This window comes from Mobula birostris, chromosome 11, assembly GCF_030028105.1.
Source record: "Mobula birostris isolate sMobBir1 chromosome 11, sMobBir1.hap1, whole genome shotgun sequence".
Classification (NCBI taxonomy): Eukaryota; Metazoa; Chordata; class Chondrichthyes; order Myliobatiformes; family Myliobatidae; genus Mobula; species Mobula birostris.
Genome location: NC_092380.1, coordinates 78,244,230 through 78,264,513, shown reverse-complemented (window position 1 = coordinate 78,264,513; position 20,284 = coordinate 78,244,230). Strand labels below are relative to the sequence as shown.

Below are 20,284 nucleotides of genomic sequence, written 5' to 3'. Positions count from 1 at the left end.
TGCATTTAAAAAAAGATCTAAAATTGTTTGAGGTCAACACTACTTAAGAACAAAAATTGCTTCTGCTTAATCATCAACTGCCTTATCCATATAATGTAGATAGTCTGCGTTCTTTTTATTATTACAGTGTATAATATCCAAAATTGGACAACATTTCTTATCAAAGTTTTCTAAAAATAATTTGTTTCCATTCTGGCTTCAAAGTCTGTGCTTTAAAATATGTTTATTAACATTTCTGGGATTTATTTCTAGCACACTATCCAAGAATATTGTAAGAAGTGCAAAGAAGGCTGGAAAAATGACCATAGGTCGTCAGTCTACAGTGAAAAAGAAACCAATGGTTTTGGCAATAGATGAAAGAGGTAATCGATCAGGCTGGAATGAAGAAGATGATGTTTCAGGTAAAATGATGGTTAATAAGATCTGCATAGATATCAAAATAATTATTTGAGGAGTAATTTTTATGCTGTTTTTGCCACAACTAGTTACCCAGTATGTTGGCAACTTAATAACAATATAAGAGAATTGTGTTCTGTGACATTCTATTGCAATTTTAAACCATGTGTTCAGATTACTGGAATGGACCCTCTAACCAGCCATCCTCAAGCTGGATGTTAATCACAATGCAAAGCTGACCTTCCATTATATTACCTTCCCTCCATCAACTCTGTCTCTCTTTCCATTGTTGTACTGATTATATATGAAAAGAATGTATAATTAAGAATATAATTCATTGGGATTAATGACAGAGGACAAGGTTGGTAGTTTTTCTTCATGATGTCCTGATGTCAATGTGAATGCGCATATACTAGCTTGGAGCTGGTAATGTCATGCAGCCTTTCCACTACCCCGCAGCAAGCAAGATTCCTCCACTCAAATTTGGTGATCTTTTTTTCAAGGAATGCACTATTTGAGGCGAGGGATTAGCTTGTCCATTTTCCAGCATATCAAGTGGTTGTGATGAAGAATTTTAAAATCAATTTACAACCAACATTTGAATGCTACATTTACTTTCATATCCACTCTTCATTTTTGAATAGGCGTTACAAAATACTATTAAGAATGTTAACTGTGAATATTTGAATGTAATGAAAGTACCTTGAAATACGAAACTTCAAAGATGTTCTAAGTCATTTTTGATTCTAATTGCATGCAAAAAAATTGAAATGAGGGGTACTTGCAGACCATTCTGAGAAAAAAAAAGGTTAAAATGCCATTATGATCTGCACAACTGGTTTAATAAAATATTAAACAACTCTATGGTAAATATATTGTAATCATCACGTTGCTATTAATACTGTTTGTATTATCACATCTTGTAGCTTCAGATGATGGCGAACTTCCCACAAGCAGCACTTTGAAAGCTTCAGAAAAGTCAACCATGGAACAACTAGTAGAACGAGCATGTTTTCGGGACTACCAACGCTTGGGTCTTGGAACTATTGGTGCAGGCTCGTCTCGATCAAAGACAGAACACTTCAGGATAACTGCTGCCAATAGGATGTATTTACTGTGCAGAAGGTTTGTATATTAATGTTTATCTTTTCAGTAACAAGTAAGTAGGTTAATCAGAATGATGGTAGTAAACCAATCATGTTTTAGTGGAATGGTCACTAAGTGTATATGTTCATGGTCTTCTGCCACTGCAGCCCATCTGCTTCGAGGTTCAACGTGTTGTGTATTCAGAGATGCTGTTCTGTGTACCACTGTTCTAATACATGGTTATTTGAGCTACTGTCATTTCCTGTCAGCATTAATTAGTGTAGCTATTTTCCTCTGACCTTTCTCATCACCAAGGCATTTTTACTCACAGAACTGCTGCTCACTGGATGTTTTTTGTTTTGTGCGTCATCCAGACATCCCACCCTGCAAAAACTAATTTCAGGGAGGTAGCATCATCAATTTGTGGGAGACTTCCGGGAGAGATGGGATGTCTGCAATAGAGTAGCTCCTGAGCAGCTGGCCAGCTAGTTTAAATAACGTTAGCTATGCTAATGAACAAATGACACCTGTTTAACTCACCTCAACATGTCTTTTACAGTCTTAACCCACCATGGGCAATAGAAAAGTCACTGTTGCAAACAGTGCAGTGAGCAACATTGTCATTATTTTTGACCCCTATTAAGCAGGGGTACACTTTAGTGTAGTCTCGGGGTGACGTACGTTTTATATTTTCTTTTTTTTTGGGAACACTCTGCCATGGTGCGCTCTCATGCGCGCTCTCGCTTTCTCCCTCGCGCGCGCTCTCTCGCTCGCGTGCTCTCGCTTGCTTGCTCTGGCGCTCGGTTGCTCTCAAAAAAATTGATTTCCGTGATATTGTGTATAATTTGCGGGCATCAGGGAGCCACTATTCATATGCGGGAGACTCCCGGAACTTCCAGGAGAGGTGGGATGTCTGCATCATCCTCTGTAAATTCTAGAGATTGTTGTGCATGAAAATCCCAGGAGATCAGCAGTTTCTGAGATACTTAAGTCACCCAGTCTGGCACCAACAATTATTCCACAGTCAAAGTCACTTAGATCAAACTTCTTCCACACTCTGATGTTTGGTCTGAACAACAATTGAATACCTTCACCATGTCTATATGCTTGACACATAATTGACTGTGTTGGTTGTGTTCTTTTCCATAGATGCTTCCTGGCCTGCTGAGTTACTCCAGCATTTTGTGTGTGTTACTATCTTGGAAAAAGCTTTAAAATTTATGGGAAAATTTGTGTAAACTATGGTTGTGTAAGTCAGTCAAAATTCTGAGAGCCCCTGTAACTGCTGTTTCATACTCCCACTCAAGATAGTGTGTTTAATTATTAATTGCTAATAACGTAGGTCAGGTTTCTTCAGGTCTGACATTGTTTGAGAACCTTCATCACCTTAGTCACCACAAATTAGATAATGGACAATAACTTAAAACAAATAAAGTTAAGATATGTTTTCTCCGGTACTTCTTTTATTGCAAGAGATTGAATAACACAGGTGATCCTTTTTTAGGTTTCCATGATTTATCAGTTGTATCAGAAGACCTTGGGCTAGGACAGGTGAGGCTGAAAAGCAAGTAACCAAGCCATCTCCAGCAGATACCAGCTGAAGGACAAAGTGGGGAACAATAAATTGTGGAATAAGAAAGCATGAGACTTGGGAATCAAAGCAGGAATTGGGTTAGAGAATTAGTGAGATAAGAAAATAATTATTAGAGCTGATGGAAAATAAAGTAATTTCTATTTATTATGTCTATTGTATCTATTTTGTTATACCTTTCAAATCTTAATACATCCACAGTCAATTAAGTATTCTTGAAATAGTTGCTGCTGTTATTTAGGCAAACATAAGCATCCACCATAGTCAATGATGTAAATGACAAAATAATTTTTGGTTTATATTGGTTGTGAGAAGATGCCCTCACATTCAGAGTCAGAGAATTAGGACATTCTTCTGTCAAACACAAGCTATTAAAAATATTTCACATTTAACATCCTTAACATGATTATTTGGTACTTGTAGCATGTATCTTTGCAGATGGTATCACACAGAAACAAATCAAATAGCTAAATATTTACCTGTTAAAAGTTTTGTGTATCTTGTGTTCATTAGAATAAACAGTATTTTTGTTTTTAAACACTAATATAGGAATAACGTTTCCCAGCAAGTGTACCTCAACTTTTTTAATAGTCCTGTTTTGTACAGCTGTTAGATTAATTTCAAAGGCTAGTTTTTGTAATGTATGGAGTGGATTCAGATTTCCTATATACTCTTTATGCCTTGCTTTTATGAGTAGTGCCAACTAATTTTGGTAATTTATTGATGTTTATTCTGTTGATTTTATGAACACATCTTTTCCCTCCATCTCACTGGAGTCAAGTCCACTTTACAGGATGTCCAACAAATAAAAAACAAGTTTATTCTTCACTTACACACTGAGCAATACATTAATGTGATAACTGATTGGAACAGTGTTTGCAAAAGCTCAGGGACAACTTAAGAGATCTGTTTCAAAATTCAAAGGTAAATTTATTATCGAAGTATATTGTCACCATATACATCCCTGAGATTCATCTTCCTGCTAGCATACTTAGTAAATCTATAGACTAATAACTAAAATACAATCAATGAAAGATCGCCCAACTTGGGCCTTCAACCAGAGTGCAGAAAGCAACAAACTGTGCAAATACAAAAAGTAAGAAATTATAATCATAAATCAGCAGCAAATATTGAGAACATGCGATGAAGAGTCTTTAAAAGTGAGTTCATTGGTTGTGGGAACATTTCAACAATGGGGAAAGTGAAGCTATCCCCTTTCGTTCCAAAGCCTGATGGCTAAGAGATGGTAACTGTTACTGAACCTGGTGGTGTTAGTCATGAGGCTCCTGTACCTCCTCCCTGACGGCAGCAGGAGAGAAGAGAGCATGTCCTGGGTAGTGGAAATCCCTGGTGATGGATGCTGCTTTCCTGCGACAGCGTTTCATGTAAATGTGCTCAATGATGCGGAGGGCTTTACCTGTGATGGACTGGGCCACATCCACTACTTTTTGTAGGATTTTTCTGTTCAATGGCATTGCTGTTTCCATACCAGACTGATGTAGCCATTGAATATACTCTCCACTGCATATCTATAGAAGTTTGTCGATTCTCCGCAAACAACTAAGGAAGTAGAGGCACTGCTGTACTTGCTTTGTAATTGCACTTACATGCTAATCCCAGGACAAGTCTGCCGAAATAATAACACAAGGAATTTAAAGTTGCCTACCCTCTCCACCTCTAATTCTCTGATGAGGACTAACTTATGGACCTCTGGTTTCCTTCTCCTGAAGTCATTAATCAGCTCATTGGTCTTGCTTATATTGAGTAAGAGGTTGTTGTTATGGCATCACTCAGCCAGATTTTCAATCTCCCTTCTATATGCTGATTCATCACCACGTTTAATTTGGCCTATGACAGTGTCGTCAGCAAACTTGAATTGGAGGTGTGCTTAGCCAAACAATCATATGTTTGGAAGCTATATTGTGAGTCAAATGCTCTGAAAATTTTAGCTATTGAAGGAGGTCATTCTCCCATTTTATATGTGCAGATTGTAAATAGAACTGTTTCATTTCCAGTTCAACTACACACATGTATACAGATAAGCAAAACATTGTTCCTTTGGGGCCAAGATGCAAAACAAAATGCATACAGAAACACACAGCACATATAGTTATGATTACACATACAGTCACAAAATAATAGTTCCTAAGTGGCATGGTCTGAAGATTTCAAGTTTATTGTCCTAGGCATACATACCCAAGGTATAAATACCATAAAAATTAGCTTTTGCTAATCCTTGCTCGCTGGACTTCAATCTGCAAATAAAGAAAACAGACCCTTCTTATTTACGTTTCAGGCCGAGACCCTTTGTCAGGACTAACTGAAGGAAGAGTGAGTAAGGGATTTGAAAGTTGGAGGCCCCTCCAACTTTCAAATCCCTTACTCACTCTTCCTTCAGTTAGTCCTGACGAAGGGTCTCAGCCTGAAACGTCGACTGCACCTCTTCCTAGAGATGCTGCCTGGCCTGCTGCGTTCACCAGCAGCTTTTATGTGTGTTGCTTAAATTTCCAGCATCTGCAGAATTCCTGTTGTTTGCCTTCTTATTTACTATAGCTAAGCTCAGCATGAACTTGTATAGCTCAGTTGTCTCCCCTTTGCTCCACTGGAAACAGCCACAGTCTACTCAGTCTTTCCTTTTATAGTTAAAAATCTCCAGTCCTGATAACAGCCTTATATATCTCTCCTACACCACTTTTAGTGCAGTCATATCTCTCTAGTAATATAGTGACCAGAACAGTACACGGTGCTCAAATTCTGACCTATCAATTCCTGCATACAATTCCAGTGCATCATTTCATTCTGTGTCACAGACAGTAAAAGAAAGTAAACTCAATATATTTTTAACAGCCTGCCTTTTACTTTCAAGGTTCTGTAGACATGCCTTCCAAGGTCCCATTGAATCTCTACGTTTCTCATCTTTCTTCCTTTAGGCATATGCCCAACTGTGCAGCCTATCTTTATCCTCCCAAAGTCGAGAGATTTTCTCATCCCAGTCAACTCGTAGACAATTTTTATCATGTTAAGAGTCTTTTGCTTTAACAGACTTGCTTTGTTTTTGCATTGTTTATCCAAGTCCTTTTGAATCTCCTCTTCAAATTGTGACTGATTTGTCATAAAATAGCTGATTTTGTTTCACTTTTGCTAAGCTAGTTCTCAGGGTAGGAAAATTGCCCTTTCCCCATTTTAGAGACCATCTACATAGTTGTGTGGTCTAACTGAATTTCAGTCACTACAACTAAAGTACTTTCCCACTGATTTTCCTGCTGCCCTTCCAGCTTCATTTCTTGAAACTAAATCCAGAATTATATTGCCTCAATTTTTATAGTTGCATGCTAGCTGAAAAAGTTCTCCTGAATGGAATTTGGGATTTTTGTTCCCCATTATACCTTTTGCATTCGCAGTTTTACAAGATTATATTTGCAGTTAATAAGTTGAAAACTGTCCAACCTATCTTGCCTTTGCTGCCGAATCAAGTTCACCGTAATTTTGGTCTTTATGCTGCAGGAACCTTGAAACTAGTACCTCACCATGACTGGAAGTCAACTCCAGCTCATCATCAGCTCTTTCATACAATAGAAAGGGCATTACACTAGCATCCTGAAAACAAGTCCTCTACCAGACCGCCTCTGTTGTATTATATTGCCCATCAACAATAAAGTTCTACATCAAGACCTTGGAAAACAGGTTCCCCATATTTCAAGAGCCACATTTCTATGAAGCATTATCTGTTGAAAGCTCTGGGTCTACCATTGACCCCTGCCATCCTGTGAATATCTGAGACATCCATTAGCTACAGAAAGGAAATGGAGAAACGACAAATGTCTCTGAGAAATCCTTTTGTAAAATGAGGTGAACAGATGTTAATAATCTCTTCCAGAGTAACGTTCCTAGTATTGGGATACTAACTGCATTTAAACAGCTCTAAACAGCAGCAGCACATGCCCGTATAACTCGAAACACACTTTCCTGAGCTCTACCATGGCAAGAGATGGACAAAGACGGACAAATATTCACTCATATCCCTGCCAACATGTTGAAAACCTTGGCCCTGTCTAAAATAGGGAGGGGATTTTGGTATGGCATTGAAAAAAAAGTCTATTAATTCTTCAGCAATGTCGAAGCTATCAAAGGCCTAAAACCACAAGAATCAGAGTGCTCTCTGCTGTAGACATATAGACATTTGCAAGAGTCTCTGACTACAAAATCTCATAAAACTCCTAATGAAGCAAAGCGTTGACATGCCTTCTTCATGATTGCATCAATCTGTTGGGCACAGGACAGATCCTCAAAGATAATGACACCCAGTAGCCTAAAAGCTCCTCACCCTTTCCACTGCTGAGACCTCAACGAGGACTGGTGCATGTTCTCCCAACCCTAACCCCTTTCCCCTTCCTCAATTCCTCGGTTTGCTGATGATGAGTGCAAGGTTGCTGTTGCAATGCTCCCTAGGCAGCCAATCCATCTGATCCCTGAATGCCGCCTCATTGCCATCTGAGATTCTACCGACAGTAGTGTCATGGTCATGAGTGTAGAGAGTAGAGCAGTGCACTAAGCACACATCCTTGAGTTGTGCCTGTGTTGATTGCCAGTGAGGAGGAGACATTTTCACTGATCTTCACTAACTGTTGTTCCCTAAAAAGGAAATCAGTAGTCCACTTTCAGACAAATGTATAGAGGCCTAGGTTTAGGAGCTTGCTGATTAGTACTGAGTGATGATGGTATTGAACACTGAGCTGTAATTAAACACTAGTGTGATGTATATTTTGTTGTTATCTGGCTGCTCCAAAGTAGAGTGGAGAGCCAGTGAGATTATGTTCTCTGTAAACCTGTTGCGGCACTAGATGAATTGCAATGTGTGCAAGTCCTTTCTCAGGCACAGGTTTTCAGTACCCAGCTAGCTACACCTTCAGGGCCTATCCTCTGGATGGTCTGACATTAGCCTCTGCACAGGTATCACGGGTGTGCTTGGATGCCCTGGGGATTCACATAGGTGTAGTGTTATTCTCCTTTTCAAAGCGTGAGTGTTGAATCCATCTTGGATGGATGCTTCACTGCTATTATGTTCTTACCTTTCACCTTACAGTAAGAAATGGCATGCAAACCCTACCACAGCTGTTATACATCCAGTAGTCTCCAATTTCACACAAATTGCCTTTTCGCTCTCATGATGTCCTTGCATAGGACTGGTAGAGCTCTAGATTTGTGGTTTTGAACGCCACAAATCTAACCCTCAACAGACCCTGAATCTCCTGGTTCATCCAGCACTTCTGTTTTAAGAAAACTTGTCATTATTATATGTGCACAGGATTTCAATGAGAAAAATTATGAAGGTTCTCTATTTGTTTGACTCCCTTTGCACAAAAGCCAATGGGCACAAAGCAGTGAACTTAATGTGCAAAGCACATTTGAGATTGCTTTTGGGGAATATCACTGCTATAAGCCTGTCTGAAATAAGACATTGCGGAAAGTTCAAGTTCTGCCAAAGCCAGTTTAGTTTATCTGCTCCAGCCTTAAGTGTCTCTGATCTCTATCTCTATCTATCCCTCTCTCTATCTCTCTCTCTCTCACTCGCTCACTCTCACTCACTCACTCCCAGGGCTTGCCATCAGCCTCCCAATGCTAGAGGCCAGATTTGCTTGTTTCTGCCTCCGACTGCACAAGCTATACTAGTAACACCCCTGGGTTAGAGCATTGAATTGCAATGCACCGAAGTATGTTTATCTGGGGAGTAAAATAGATGACTCACTCACCTGTTTATGCTTCTGTGGTATTTATATGGTTGGTTCAGTTGAGTTTCTAGTTGAAAACTTAATTTCAAGGCAGGATTTAAAATTTCAAAAGTGTATTAAAAAATTTGCTTTTATCAAATATGCTTTCTGATATATGCAGATTTCTACATGTAGAAAGCATTAGTTACCCTGTTGGTCTTCCCTTCAATTCACTAATTTATTTTAAATTAATCCTGAATTAAGGGTATTATTGGACATACAGGAATACTTCAAAAACTGTATTAGCCTTGAATGCAGTTTTATAAAGAGGTCTCTATAGAACCTTGCAGGGGAATTATTAGATAGACATTATTGAAAGAGTTTGACTAGTACTGCGGGTAATTCTGGAGCACTAATCTACATCACTGCCTCTAGGATATTATCCGAGACTATCAGTGATCTTAGATATTTATTTTTTTATGTGGGATTGTCACAGCTGAAACTATAATTCTATTGAATGACAGAAAACAGATGCTAACAGAATAGAATTTTATTTATTTGTGGCAGGTTGTCTCCAGACAAATCCAAATTTATTATTTTCTCTCACTCTTTCTTCATATTTAATGTATTTATCTTGTTAAAAAAAGTATATTAGTTTCTTGTCACAACTGCGTTCTGGTGAAGTGTTTTTTTTCCAACTCTTCCCTGACAGATTTTTCCCTACTTCATCTGTTTAAAACCTGTCGTAGAAGTATCTGCCTCAGAATATTCAGTGGCAGTAATTCTCATATCACATATCTCAGCGGTCCCCAACCACCAGGCCGCGGACCGGTACCAGGCCACAGAGCATGTGCTACCGGGCCGCGAGGAAACGATAAGAGTCAGCTGCACCTTTCCTCATTCCCTGTCACGCACTGTTGAACTTGAACATAGGGTTGCCAACTGTCCCGTATTTGCCGGGACATCCTGTTTATTGGGCTAAATTGCGTTGTCCCATACGGGACCGCCCTTGTCCCGTATTTCCCCCGCTAAGGTAGAGCATTCCTATGAAACCTTTTGTGCCGAAATGGCGTGAAGCGAAGAAGCAATTACCATTAATTTATATGGGAAAATTTTTTGAGCATTCCCAGATGCAAAAAATAACCTAACAAATCAAACCAAATAACAAATAGAACTGAAAATAAATAACACTAACATTTATTAAAAGCAGGAATGATATGATAAATACACAGCCTATATGAAGTAGAAATAATGTATGTATAGTATAGTCGGGAAGATGAAGGCAAAACCGATGTGTGGGACAAAAACCGGCACGTACGCGCATGCGCACAGGTGCCCACGCAAGGCATCATGATCATGGTAGTCTTTCCTGGGGTAAAGTGTCCCGGGATTTGACTGCTACCTTTGTCCCTTATCTGGGAGTGAGAAAGTTGGCAACCCTAACTGTAAAAGACATGTTGAGGTGAGCTTAACCCTACTTGAACACCCCCCCACCCCCACCCGCGTTCGGCTGGTCCGCAAGAATATTGTCAATATTAAACCGGTCCGCGGTGCAAAAAAAAGGTTGGAGACCCCTGACATATATCTTTCCTCATATCTCTGTCCGTTTCTGGCATCATCTTAGTGTATGTGCATTATGTGCTTGCTACAACTTCATCACCAATAGTTTATACATTTGATTTCTTTCATTTTCACCCCATATATAGGTACCAAAATCATTTTATCTTAAATGACTTTACCTACTACAACATGTTTATCAGGAAAAAATTGTATTAGAAACCAAAGCTTTTAAATAAAGCAGTTCTCCTCAGGGCAAAAATGACACTGGTTCAGGATCCTATCATATGCAATCATTTTCACAATGATAAATACTTTTCCCCAGAACCATTGGATTGATTGATTGATTGAGATACAGCAAAGAGTAGGTACTTCCTGCTCTTCAAGCCATGCTACCTGAACTACAGTTCAGCATTCAAACCATAATTTCCTCCGGACTTGACAGGGAGACTTCGGCCTGCATCCCACCTTGTGCAGCTGGATCCTAGACTTCCTATTGGATCGCCGACAGGTGATAAGGATGGGCTGCCTCACCTCTGCCCCTCTGACCCTCAACACAGGTGCCCCCCCAGGGTTGTGTCCTGTGTCCCCTCCTCTGCTCCCTTTACACCCACAACTGTACTGCCTCACACAGCTCCAATCTGCTGATCAAATTTGCAGATGACATGACTTTGATTGGCCTTATTTCTAACGGAAATGAGAGAGTCTACAGAGGAGAGGTTGATACCCTGACACAGTGGTGCCAGGATAACAACCGCTCCCTGAATGTCCACAAAACAAAAGAGCTGATTGTGGATTACAGGAGGAACGGAGATAGGCTCGGCCCGATCAACATCAATGAGTCTGCAGTTGAGAGGGTGAGTTGTTTCAAGTTCCTCGGTTTGCACATTACCGATGATCTCACCTGAACTGTACACACTGGCTTGTTGGCAAAAAAATGCACAACAGCATCTCTTTCACCTCAGGTGACTGAAGAAGTTCAGCATAGGCCTCCAAATCCTTAGACCTTCTACAGGGGCACCACTGAGAGCATCCTGACTGGCTGTATCACCGCTTGTAAGAGAACTGTACCAACCTTGATCACTGGACGCTACAGAGCGTGGTACAGACAGCCCAGTGCATCTGTGGATGAAAACTTCCCTCCCACTGAGGAACACTCACAACACGCTAGAGGAACTCAGCAAGTCGGACAGCATCCGTGGAAACGATCAGTCTTGATGAAGGGTTCCGGCCCGAAACGTTGACTGATCGTTTCCACGGATGCTGCCCGACCTGCTGAGTTCCTCCAGCATGTTGTGAGTGTTGCTTTGACCCCAGCATCTGCAGAATATGTTGTGCCTTCATTGAGGACATTTACAGCAGCAGGTGCAGAAAGAAGGCCTGGAAGATCATCGCAGATACCAGTCACCCCAACCATAAACTGTATCAGCTGCTTCCGTCTGGTAAACTTTACCACAGCATTAAAGCCAGAACCAACAGGCTACAGGACAGCTTCTTTCTACAAGCTATTAGACTTTTAAATTCACATGTCTGTACATTGCAACAGAGTCATATCGCAAAGACTTTTACTCCCTCACATGTGGGGTGGACATAAGATTTAAATACATTCTAATTCTAATTCAATTCCCTGATTTAATCCTCGCCTAATCACGGGACAATTTACAATGACCAATTAACCTTAAATATACTTCTGCCTTAAATATACCCAATGACCAGCACAGCAGTATGTGAAGAAGAATTTCACAGATTCACCATCCTCTGGCTACAAAATCTTGTCTCATCTCTATTCTGAGGCTGTGCTGTCTGGTGTTAGACTCCCCCACTATAGGAAACATCTCCACATCCACTCTGTCTATGCTTTTCAATATTTGATAGATTTCAGTCAGATCCCCCCTCATTGAATACAGGCCCAGAGCCAACAAACACTCTTCATATGTTAACCCTTTCACTCCTGACATCATTCTTATGAACATCCTCTGGATCCTTTCCAATGCCAGCACATCTTTTCTTAGACAGTGGACCCAAAACTGCTCACTGTAGTCCAAGTGCTGTCTGACCAATGTCTTATAAAGCCTCAGCATTACAAACTGACATTTGTATTCTAGTCCTCTCAAAATCAATGCTAACATTGCATTTGCCTTCCTTACCAACATCTTAACCTGCAAGTTAACCCTTAGGGAATCCTGCATGAAGATTCTCAAGTCCCTTTGTATCACTGATTTTTGAGTTTTTTTAAATCCATTTAGAAAATAGTCCACGCCTTTATTCCTTCTACCGAAGTGCATGACTATGCACACCTCAACACTGTATTCCATCTGCCACTTATTTGCCCATTATCCCAATCTGTCTAAGTCCTTCTGCAGACACCCTGCTTCCTCAATACTACCTGCCACTCCACTTATTGTTATATCATCCACAAACTTGGCCACAAAGCAATCAATTTCTTCATCCAAATTGTTGATATATAACATGAAAAGAATCAGTCCCAACACTGACCTGGCAGAACACCAAAGGTTTTCTGAAAATCCAAATGAACAGTGTCCATGGACTTTCCTTTGTCTTTCCTGCCTGTTATTTCCTCAAAGAATTACAGTTTATATGTCAGGCAACATTTCCCCTGAAGGAAATCGTGCTGACTTGGGCCTATTTTGTCATGTGCCTCCAAGAACCCCAAATCCTTATCCTTAATAATAGACTCCAACATCTTTCCAACCACTTAAGTCAGGCTATCTGGCCTAAAATTTCCTTTCTTCTGCCTCCCTCTCTTCTTAGCCAGTTGGTCAGCACAGGTCTTCAGTACTTGGCCAGATAATCCATCCAGGCAGGATGCTTTCTTTGATTCACTCTCTTGAAGGTAGCCTGCACATTATATTCAGATACTGAGACCAATGGATCATCGGGAGACATGGGGGTGTGCGATGGTTCCTCCCTGTTCTGGTGGTCAAAATAAGCATAGAAGCTATTGAGCTCACCTGGAAGTGAAGCTCTGCTGTCCACTATGTCACATGATTTAACTTTGTAGGAGGTTATGGCATTCAAATCTGGCCACAGCTGTCAAGCATCCTTCATTGATTCCGATCTAGTCCAGAATATCCACTTCACCCATGAGATGGTTTTCCAGAGATCATCTCTTGTAGCATTCTTGATCTTCAGTCTTGAATGCCTCTGATCTGGCCCTCAGCAGATTCCGGATTTCATGGTTCAACCAGGGCTTCCGATTGGGGTAAACCTTGAACGAATTCGTGGGGACACACTCATCCACAGCTGTGGATGAGTGTAACTCTGTTACAACCCTATCACTGTACTATCACTCTAAAATCCTGGAAGTACTCAGCAGTTAGGTAACATCAGCTGCAAGAGAGACGGGGTTAGCATTTCAACTGACTTTAATTCTATACACCTGACCAAGGAGAGCAAGAGTAACATGCACAAAGAACTCAGCAGGTCAGGCAGCATCTGTGGAGAGGAATAAATAGTCACTGTTTTGGGCTGAGATCCTTCATCAGCAAAAGAAAAGGGAGGAGGGAAGGAGTACAAGCCGGCAGGTGATCGGCAAAGCTAGAGAGAGGAAATGTGGGTGGGTGGGGGAGGAGGGATGAAGTGAGAAGATGAAATTTTCAAAGTTTTACTTTTAATTTGATTTGGAAATATTAGTCCAGCGATCTATATGCTGGAAAAAAAATGCATTGAGAAACCTGGCAATGGAAGCTTGAGTTTGATAAGAAAAAGCCTGTGCTGAAATAATTGCTGTATGTGGTCATCACTTTTGCAGTACTCAAATATACTCCACATGTGCATTTTATTTATTTGGATATTGCCTTTAGCAAGTGCATGACATTCATTGTCTAGGGACAAACTAGTGGAAGTTTGGTAATGGAAAGTAGCATGACCTTTCCTTAAAATAACTTGGACATAAATAAGGTAGGCCAAAAACATGACATAACTGAAATTGTTTTTTTAAAGTTGTATAAAATAGAATGGAAAACAACTAGCCTGCCAAGCGTGTGAAATAATTATGGTCTTTTATTTATTTTCACATCTGTTCAGTGATTAAGAGTGTTACATTTTCTTTATATCTCGCAACTTTGCTCAATAACACAAAAAAGAAGTGTTTTCTTTCGAGATTTTGACTCCTAATTTCAACATCAGTGAATTATACAGAATAGTTTACTGCAAACTATATCTAAAAAAGTGACTTTAAACAAGAAACAATAATCCTCTCATAGCAAAATCTGGCCCAGATATTATAATGTGCTGTAACAGGCATGCTGTGTATGGTCATTGCAAATTGCACATGTTATCAGTTCAATCTGAGTCTATTACACCAGTTTCACTCGTCCTTCACAATGAAGCTAAACAACCATTGCACCTTTTCCAAGATGGCATCCAAAACCAAACGTCAGAAAACTGCCTATAGTTAGTATCCTGCAGGGTGCTGCTGTAAGGGGAGTGGTGTACTGATTTGACTGTTCTAAAGCTGGCACTTTGTAGGGTGGGGGTGTCTCATGTTAGGTAATCTAAGGGTTCTATTGCCAAACAACAGAAAGTAAGTGAGACTGCTGAGTGTGTCCTGTCTAGCGCTGTGCTATTAAAGCTAACTTGTCTCAAGATGGATTCATTTCCCAGTATTGCAAGCTTTGCACCATTTGAAGACAGAAATCATTTGTGAAGTGTCCTGTCAAATTGTTTAGTGATTTTAAATATCCCAGAAATGGTCATAGTGTATTTCACTTTGAGTTTGGAAATAGATCTTCAGTCTGCTGTAGCTGTTGCTGAAATATAATAATCCTGTGGAATAGGTCACCTGCTCCTTGGCTGAGGATTTGAAATTGCCCTGTGCATGTGGCCACACACTCATTAAAACCTACTTCTATTCTGTTGATATTTAGCTTTGGTAACAGAAAATGGAATAGATTGATACCTACAAATAGCACATTTTGTAATTTGCAATGTTCTCTTGGGAGTCTGCTTATTTCATAGTACAGGCACAAATAAAACATTTCCAGAGTAAAACTTGGCAAACTTGAAACTCCAAAATGTGATTCAACTTTTCTGATTGGCAGTTTCACACTAAGTTTGTACGCTGAAGGCCTTCTTTCTTGCCTAAACATATTAATTTGCTAAATCTTAACCATCTTATTATCTTCATGAAATTAATGCACAGAAATGTGTGTGTGGTGCAGCAAGGTGTAAAATTTCACCTTGAAAACTGGGATGATGTTCCTTGTTGCCAGTTTACAAAGTGTCTTCACCTATACTCATCCCTTTCCCCCAAAATGCTGCAATAATACCCTCCCACACGATGCATTTGGGCAACTTCCAACTTGGTAAACTGACCTGCTTCACTCTTTTTAAGTCCGGAAGCTGCCTGTGAAGGTGGCAAAAGGCTAAGCATTTCATCCAAATACCATTAATGAGAATTCAGATGTACTTCAAAAAAAAACAAACCTAATATTCAGTAATTTGCAATTAGTTGAAATTCAAGATGTCCATAGTACTAGCAGAACTTTTAAAATTAGTTTTATGTTTTTGTTACATACAAATACTGACAAAAGCAAGGAGATATGCGACTGGTTTCTGAAAACCTGAATCCCTTCAATACTAGAAAGCATTAATAGTGTGATATTGCCTTCCAGCATCAGCATGCTAAATATTTAGGTGCAACACTGATATCTAAAATAACTTACAGATCAGCATTGCTGCTGACAAATTTGAGGACTTAAGTATTTTCTACTAAGTTGGGCTATGGGAACTTGAGCAAATAGCCTGATGCTGCCATCTAGTGGGTATGTTTTATTTTTCACATTGGACTTGCAGAAAGTGTGCGAAGTATGGATAGCTGGCAAATGAAACTGATCCAAATGTGATGTTGGAACTAAAATAATACTGTATCTTTTATCAGGGATAAAGAAACACTTTTAACTCTGATAAATGACTTGGGGCAGTTGTGTAGTTGTTAAAATCAGGTGAGAGCCTCCTGGAAACAGCTGTGGTGCTCTTTTAATTTCAGAATCCACCTTCAATAGGTAAGATTTCTGTCCACTTTCAGATTGCTTAGCAATACTCACTGTTTGGCTGTACTCTGCTCCAGAAAAACAATTTACCAAATTATTCCTGGGTTTTCAATTCAGAAGTAGCAAGGAAACCCTCACCAGAAAGGTAAACTGTGCTGACTAGTTCTACATGCAGAACACACAACTTAAATATGATTTGGGTCCTTTGAAATTTTATTGAGTAGCAGGTATTATGCTCTGCATCACTAAAGCTCCATTAAATAGATGATTGTGCTTTTATTTTAACAGTTATCCTGGACTTCTGGTTGTGCCTCAGTCTGTGCTAGATAGCAGCTTACAGAAAGTTGCACGTTGTTATCGCCACAACAGACTGCCAGTGGTGTGTTGGAAACACTGCAAAACAAAAGCCGTTTTGTTGCGTTCTGGTGGGTTCCTTGGAAAGGGAGTTGTGGGGCTCTTTAAATCACAGAATCCACACTCTGCTGGTAAGATCCCTATGTGTTCTTAAATCGTTCGCTGATGCATATATACCTTTAAAAGACATCTTCAAAAACAGAACACACTTAATCTCATTACTTCAAAGTAGCTTCAACCCATTTCCTTATTTTTGATCAGTCAGTGCAAAACTAAGACTGTCTGTTGGTTAGCATTAAGTAAAACTTCTGATTATTTAATTGGAAGTCCAAATTATTTCATTTCCAATTATATTTAATTGAAATAAAACTTCTATTTGTCCTGGAACTCCTGCCTCAGTAAGGACCTGGACCCATTGCAATTAGCCTATTACCACAACGGCAGATGCAGTCTCAATTGCTCCTCACTTGGCCTTAGACCACCTGGACAATACAAACACCTATGTCAGGATGCTGTTCTTCAAATATAGCTCACTATTTAACACCATCATTCCCACAATCTTGACTTATTTGGATACAACAGGGTCTTCTAAGAGACTTTTGGATAGGTACATGGATCTTAGAAAAATAGCAGGCTGTGGGTAAGCTAGTAATTTCTAAGGTAGGGACGTGTTCGGCACAACTTTGAGGGCCGAAGGGCCTGTATTGTGCTGCAGGTTGTATCAGATAAGTTACAGAACCTGAGCCTCTGTACTTCCCTCTGCAATTGGATCCTCGACTTCCTATCTGGAAGACCACAATCTGTGTGGATCAGTGATGATATCTCCTCCTCACTGACGATCAACGCTGGTGCACCTCAGGGGTGTGTGCTTAGCCCACTGCTCTACTCTCTCTATACTCATGACTGTGTGGCTAGGCATAGCTCAAATTCCACCTATAAATTTGCCGATGATACAACCATTGTTGGTAGAATCTCAGATGAAGACGAGAGTGCATACAGGAATGAGACATACCAACTAGTGGAGTGGTGTCGCAGCAACAACCTTGCACTCAATGTCAGTAAGACGAAAGAGCTGGTTGTGGACTTCAGGAAGGGTAAGACGAAGGAACACACACCAATCCTCATAGAGGGATCGGAAGTGGAGAGAGTGAGCAGTTTCAAGTTCCTGGGTGTCAAGATCTCTGAGGAGCTAACCTGATCCCAACATATTGCTGCAGCTATAAAGAAGGTATGACAGCGACTATATTTCATTAGGAGTTTGAAGAGATTTGGTTTGTCAACGAAAACCCTCGAATTTCTATAGATGGAGAGCATTCTGACAGGCTGCATCACTGCCTGGTATGGGGGGCTACTACACAAGAAGCTGCAGAGGGTCATAAGCTTAGTCTGCTCCATCTTGGGTGCTAGCCTACAAAGTACCCAGGATATCTTCAAGGAGCAGTGTCTCAGAGAGGCAGTGTCCATTATTAAGGACCTTCAGCACCCAGGGCATGCCCTTTTCTCACTGTTACCGTCAGGTAGGAGGTACAGAAACCTGAAGGCACGTACTCAGTGATTCAGGAACAGCTTCTTCCCGTCTGCTATTTGATTCCTAAATGGACATTGAACCTGTGAACACTACCTCACTTTTTTAATATATATTATTTCTGTTTTAGCATGATTTTAATCTATTCAATATACATATACTGTGGTTTGTTTGTTTATTTATTTTCTTCTTTATATTATGTATTGCATTGAACTGCTGTTGCAAAGTTAACAAATTTCACGACAATACCAGTGATAATAAATCTGATTCTGATTCTGAAACCTGGAAGAATTCCACGATAGCAGAGTGGTTAGTACGCCACTATTATAATTCAGGGCCTCAAAGTTCGGAGTTCAATTCCAGAGTCCTCTGTAAGAAGTTTGTACCTCCTTTTCCTAAGCATCCAGGTGCTCCAATTTCCCCTCTCAGACCATAAATGTACTGGTTAGTTAATTGGTCATTGTAAATTGTCCTGTGATTAGGTTAGGGTTAAATAGGTGGTTTGCAGTGGGGTGCGCTCTTTGGGCTGGAAAGGCCTGTTCCACACTGTATCTCTGCATCTGTGGTTCCCACACACGTTTTTGAGTTACCATCCCCTTGGATCCCAAACCACATTCCCAGCATCCTTTCTTCCCTTCTGACCATTACATAAAAGCCATTCTGACCATTATGAGACGCAGTGAAAGAAAATAGGAACTGCAAATTCACAGCAGTGATAAATAATTGCAAAAATTATTCAAAACTATTTAAAGCTACAAATAAAAGTATTTCTTTATTTAATTACAGAAAAAACAATTTTCATGAGCAATTTTAGTGTGTACATTAGTAGTTCAACTATTCGCTGCTTTTTCACCTTTCAATGAGACAGATGTACTTTCTCAACATCAAGCTGAATGTCATTCAGAAGGAATCTCAGATCCCCACGTTCAGTAATTTGCAGACTGTTTCATTGCTTGGAAAGAAGTTGGGTGACTGCACTGAAATCATGCTTCTCTAAATTTGTGAAAAAAACAATAAAGAACATCTTGTCCTTTTTTCAGAATGCAGTATAACGTTCAGAGATTTCTTTCTGCAACCAAAATACTTCGATATGATTTTTTGAACCTTGACTTCAACACAAAGTAATTTGGTAGCAAGAACAGTTCTTTCTCCATCCTTCGTTATTTCCTCATTATAAGTGTAAAGGAATGAATTTATCACCCAATCTGGAATTTCTCTGTCATGCCTTTATGCAGTTCACCCTGCTGGGCAGAGTATACTTGAAGATCATCATCTGGTATTCTTTCTTTCTCGTCCAAGGCAGAGGGGCTCGGAAACTGGAAAAGATCACGATGGCCAATATTGCATTTAAGTAAGGTTAACTTGGACAGAAATGTGGAGAATGACTGATTTGACTTTAACAAGATTCACATCATTTCCTTGCAATTGAAGATTGATTTTATTAAACTCTGCAAATAATTCTGACAAATAAGTGATGTAATGCCTGAAGAAAGATGTCAGTCCAAAATATCAATTCATTTCCATTGATGCTGCCTGACCTGCTGAGTTCCTCCGGCATTCTGTTTGTGTAGCTTTGGATTTCTAGCATTTGCAGACTTTCTCATGTTTATGTCATGCCTAACATTGCTTTTGAGTCTTCAAAGAATTTGATCAGTTTCAAAAAGCACATAAAAGCATCAAGGGGTGTTTCCTTTTGAGAGCCATCTGACTTCTGTGTGCAGCAAGCATTCAAGCTGTTCATCATTCTCAATACAAAGCTCTCAAAGTAGTCAAAAATTGACAGCATGGCACTTGATTTTATTTCAAAGTTCAAAGTATATGATCAAAGAATGATTCATCTCCTTACAGGCAGCCACTAAACAAAGAAACCCAATTGAACCCATTTTAAAAAATAAGGTTGTTGAACACCAACGTGCAGAGAAAAAGAACAAATGGTGTAAGCAATAAAAGCAAACAAATAGCATTCAGAACAGACGTGCATGAAAGTGAGTCACAGACATGAAGCCAGACATCACTGCAGCCAATTCAGGAGTTCAATAGTTGCAGGCCGCAA

General features: G+C 39.9%; 1 protein-coding gene across 3 annotated transcripts in view; it reads left to right on the top strand.

Annotated features, from left to right (window-relative positions):
* Positions 1-20,284, top strand: part of sbf2 (SET binding factor 2) — a 572,061-nt gene that overhangs the window by 474,962 nt on the left and 76,815 nt on the right. For all 3 annotated transcript variants that reach the window (XM_072272620.1, XM_072272618.1, XM_072272617.1), the window contains exons 25-27: positions 253-401; positions 1,323-1,521; positions 16,641-16,837. In XM_072272620.1, coding sequence (XP_072128721.1) covers positions 253-401; positions 1,323-1,521; positions 16,641-16,837 — 545 coding nt within the window. The remainder of the gene's footprint in view (positions 1-252; positions 402-1,322; positions 1,522-16,640; positions 16,838-20,284) is intronic.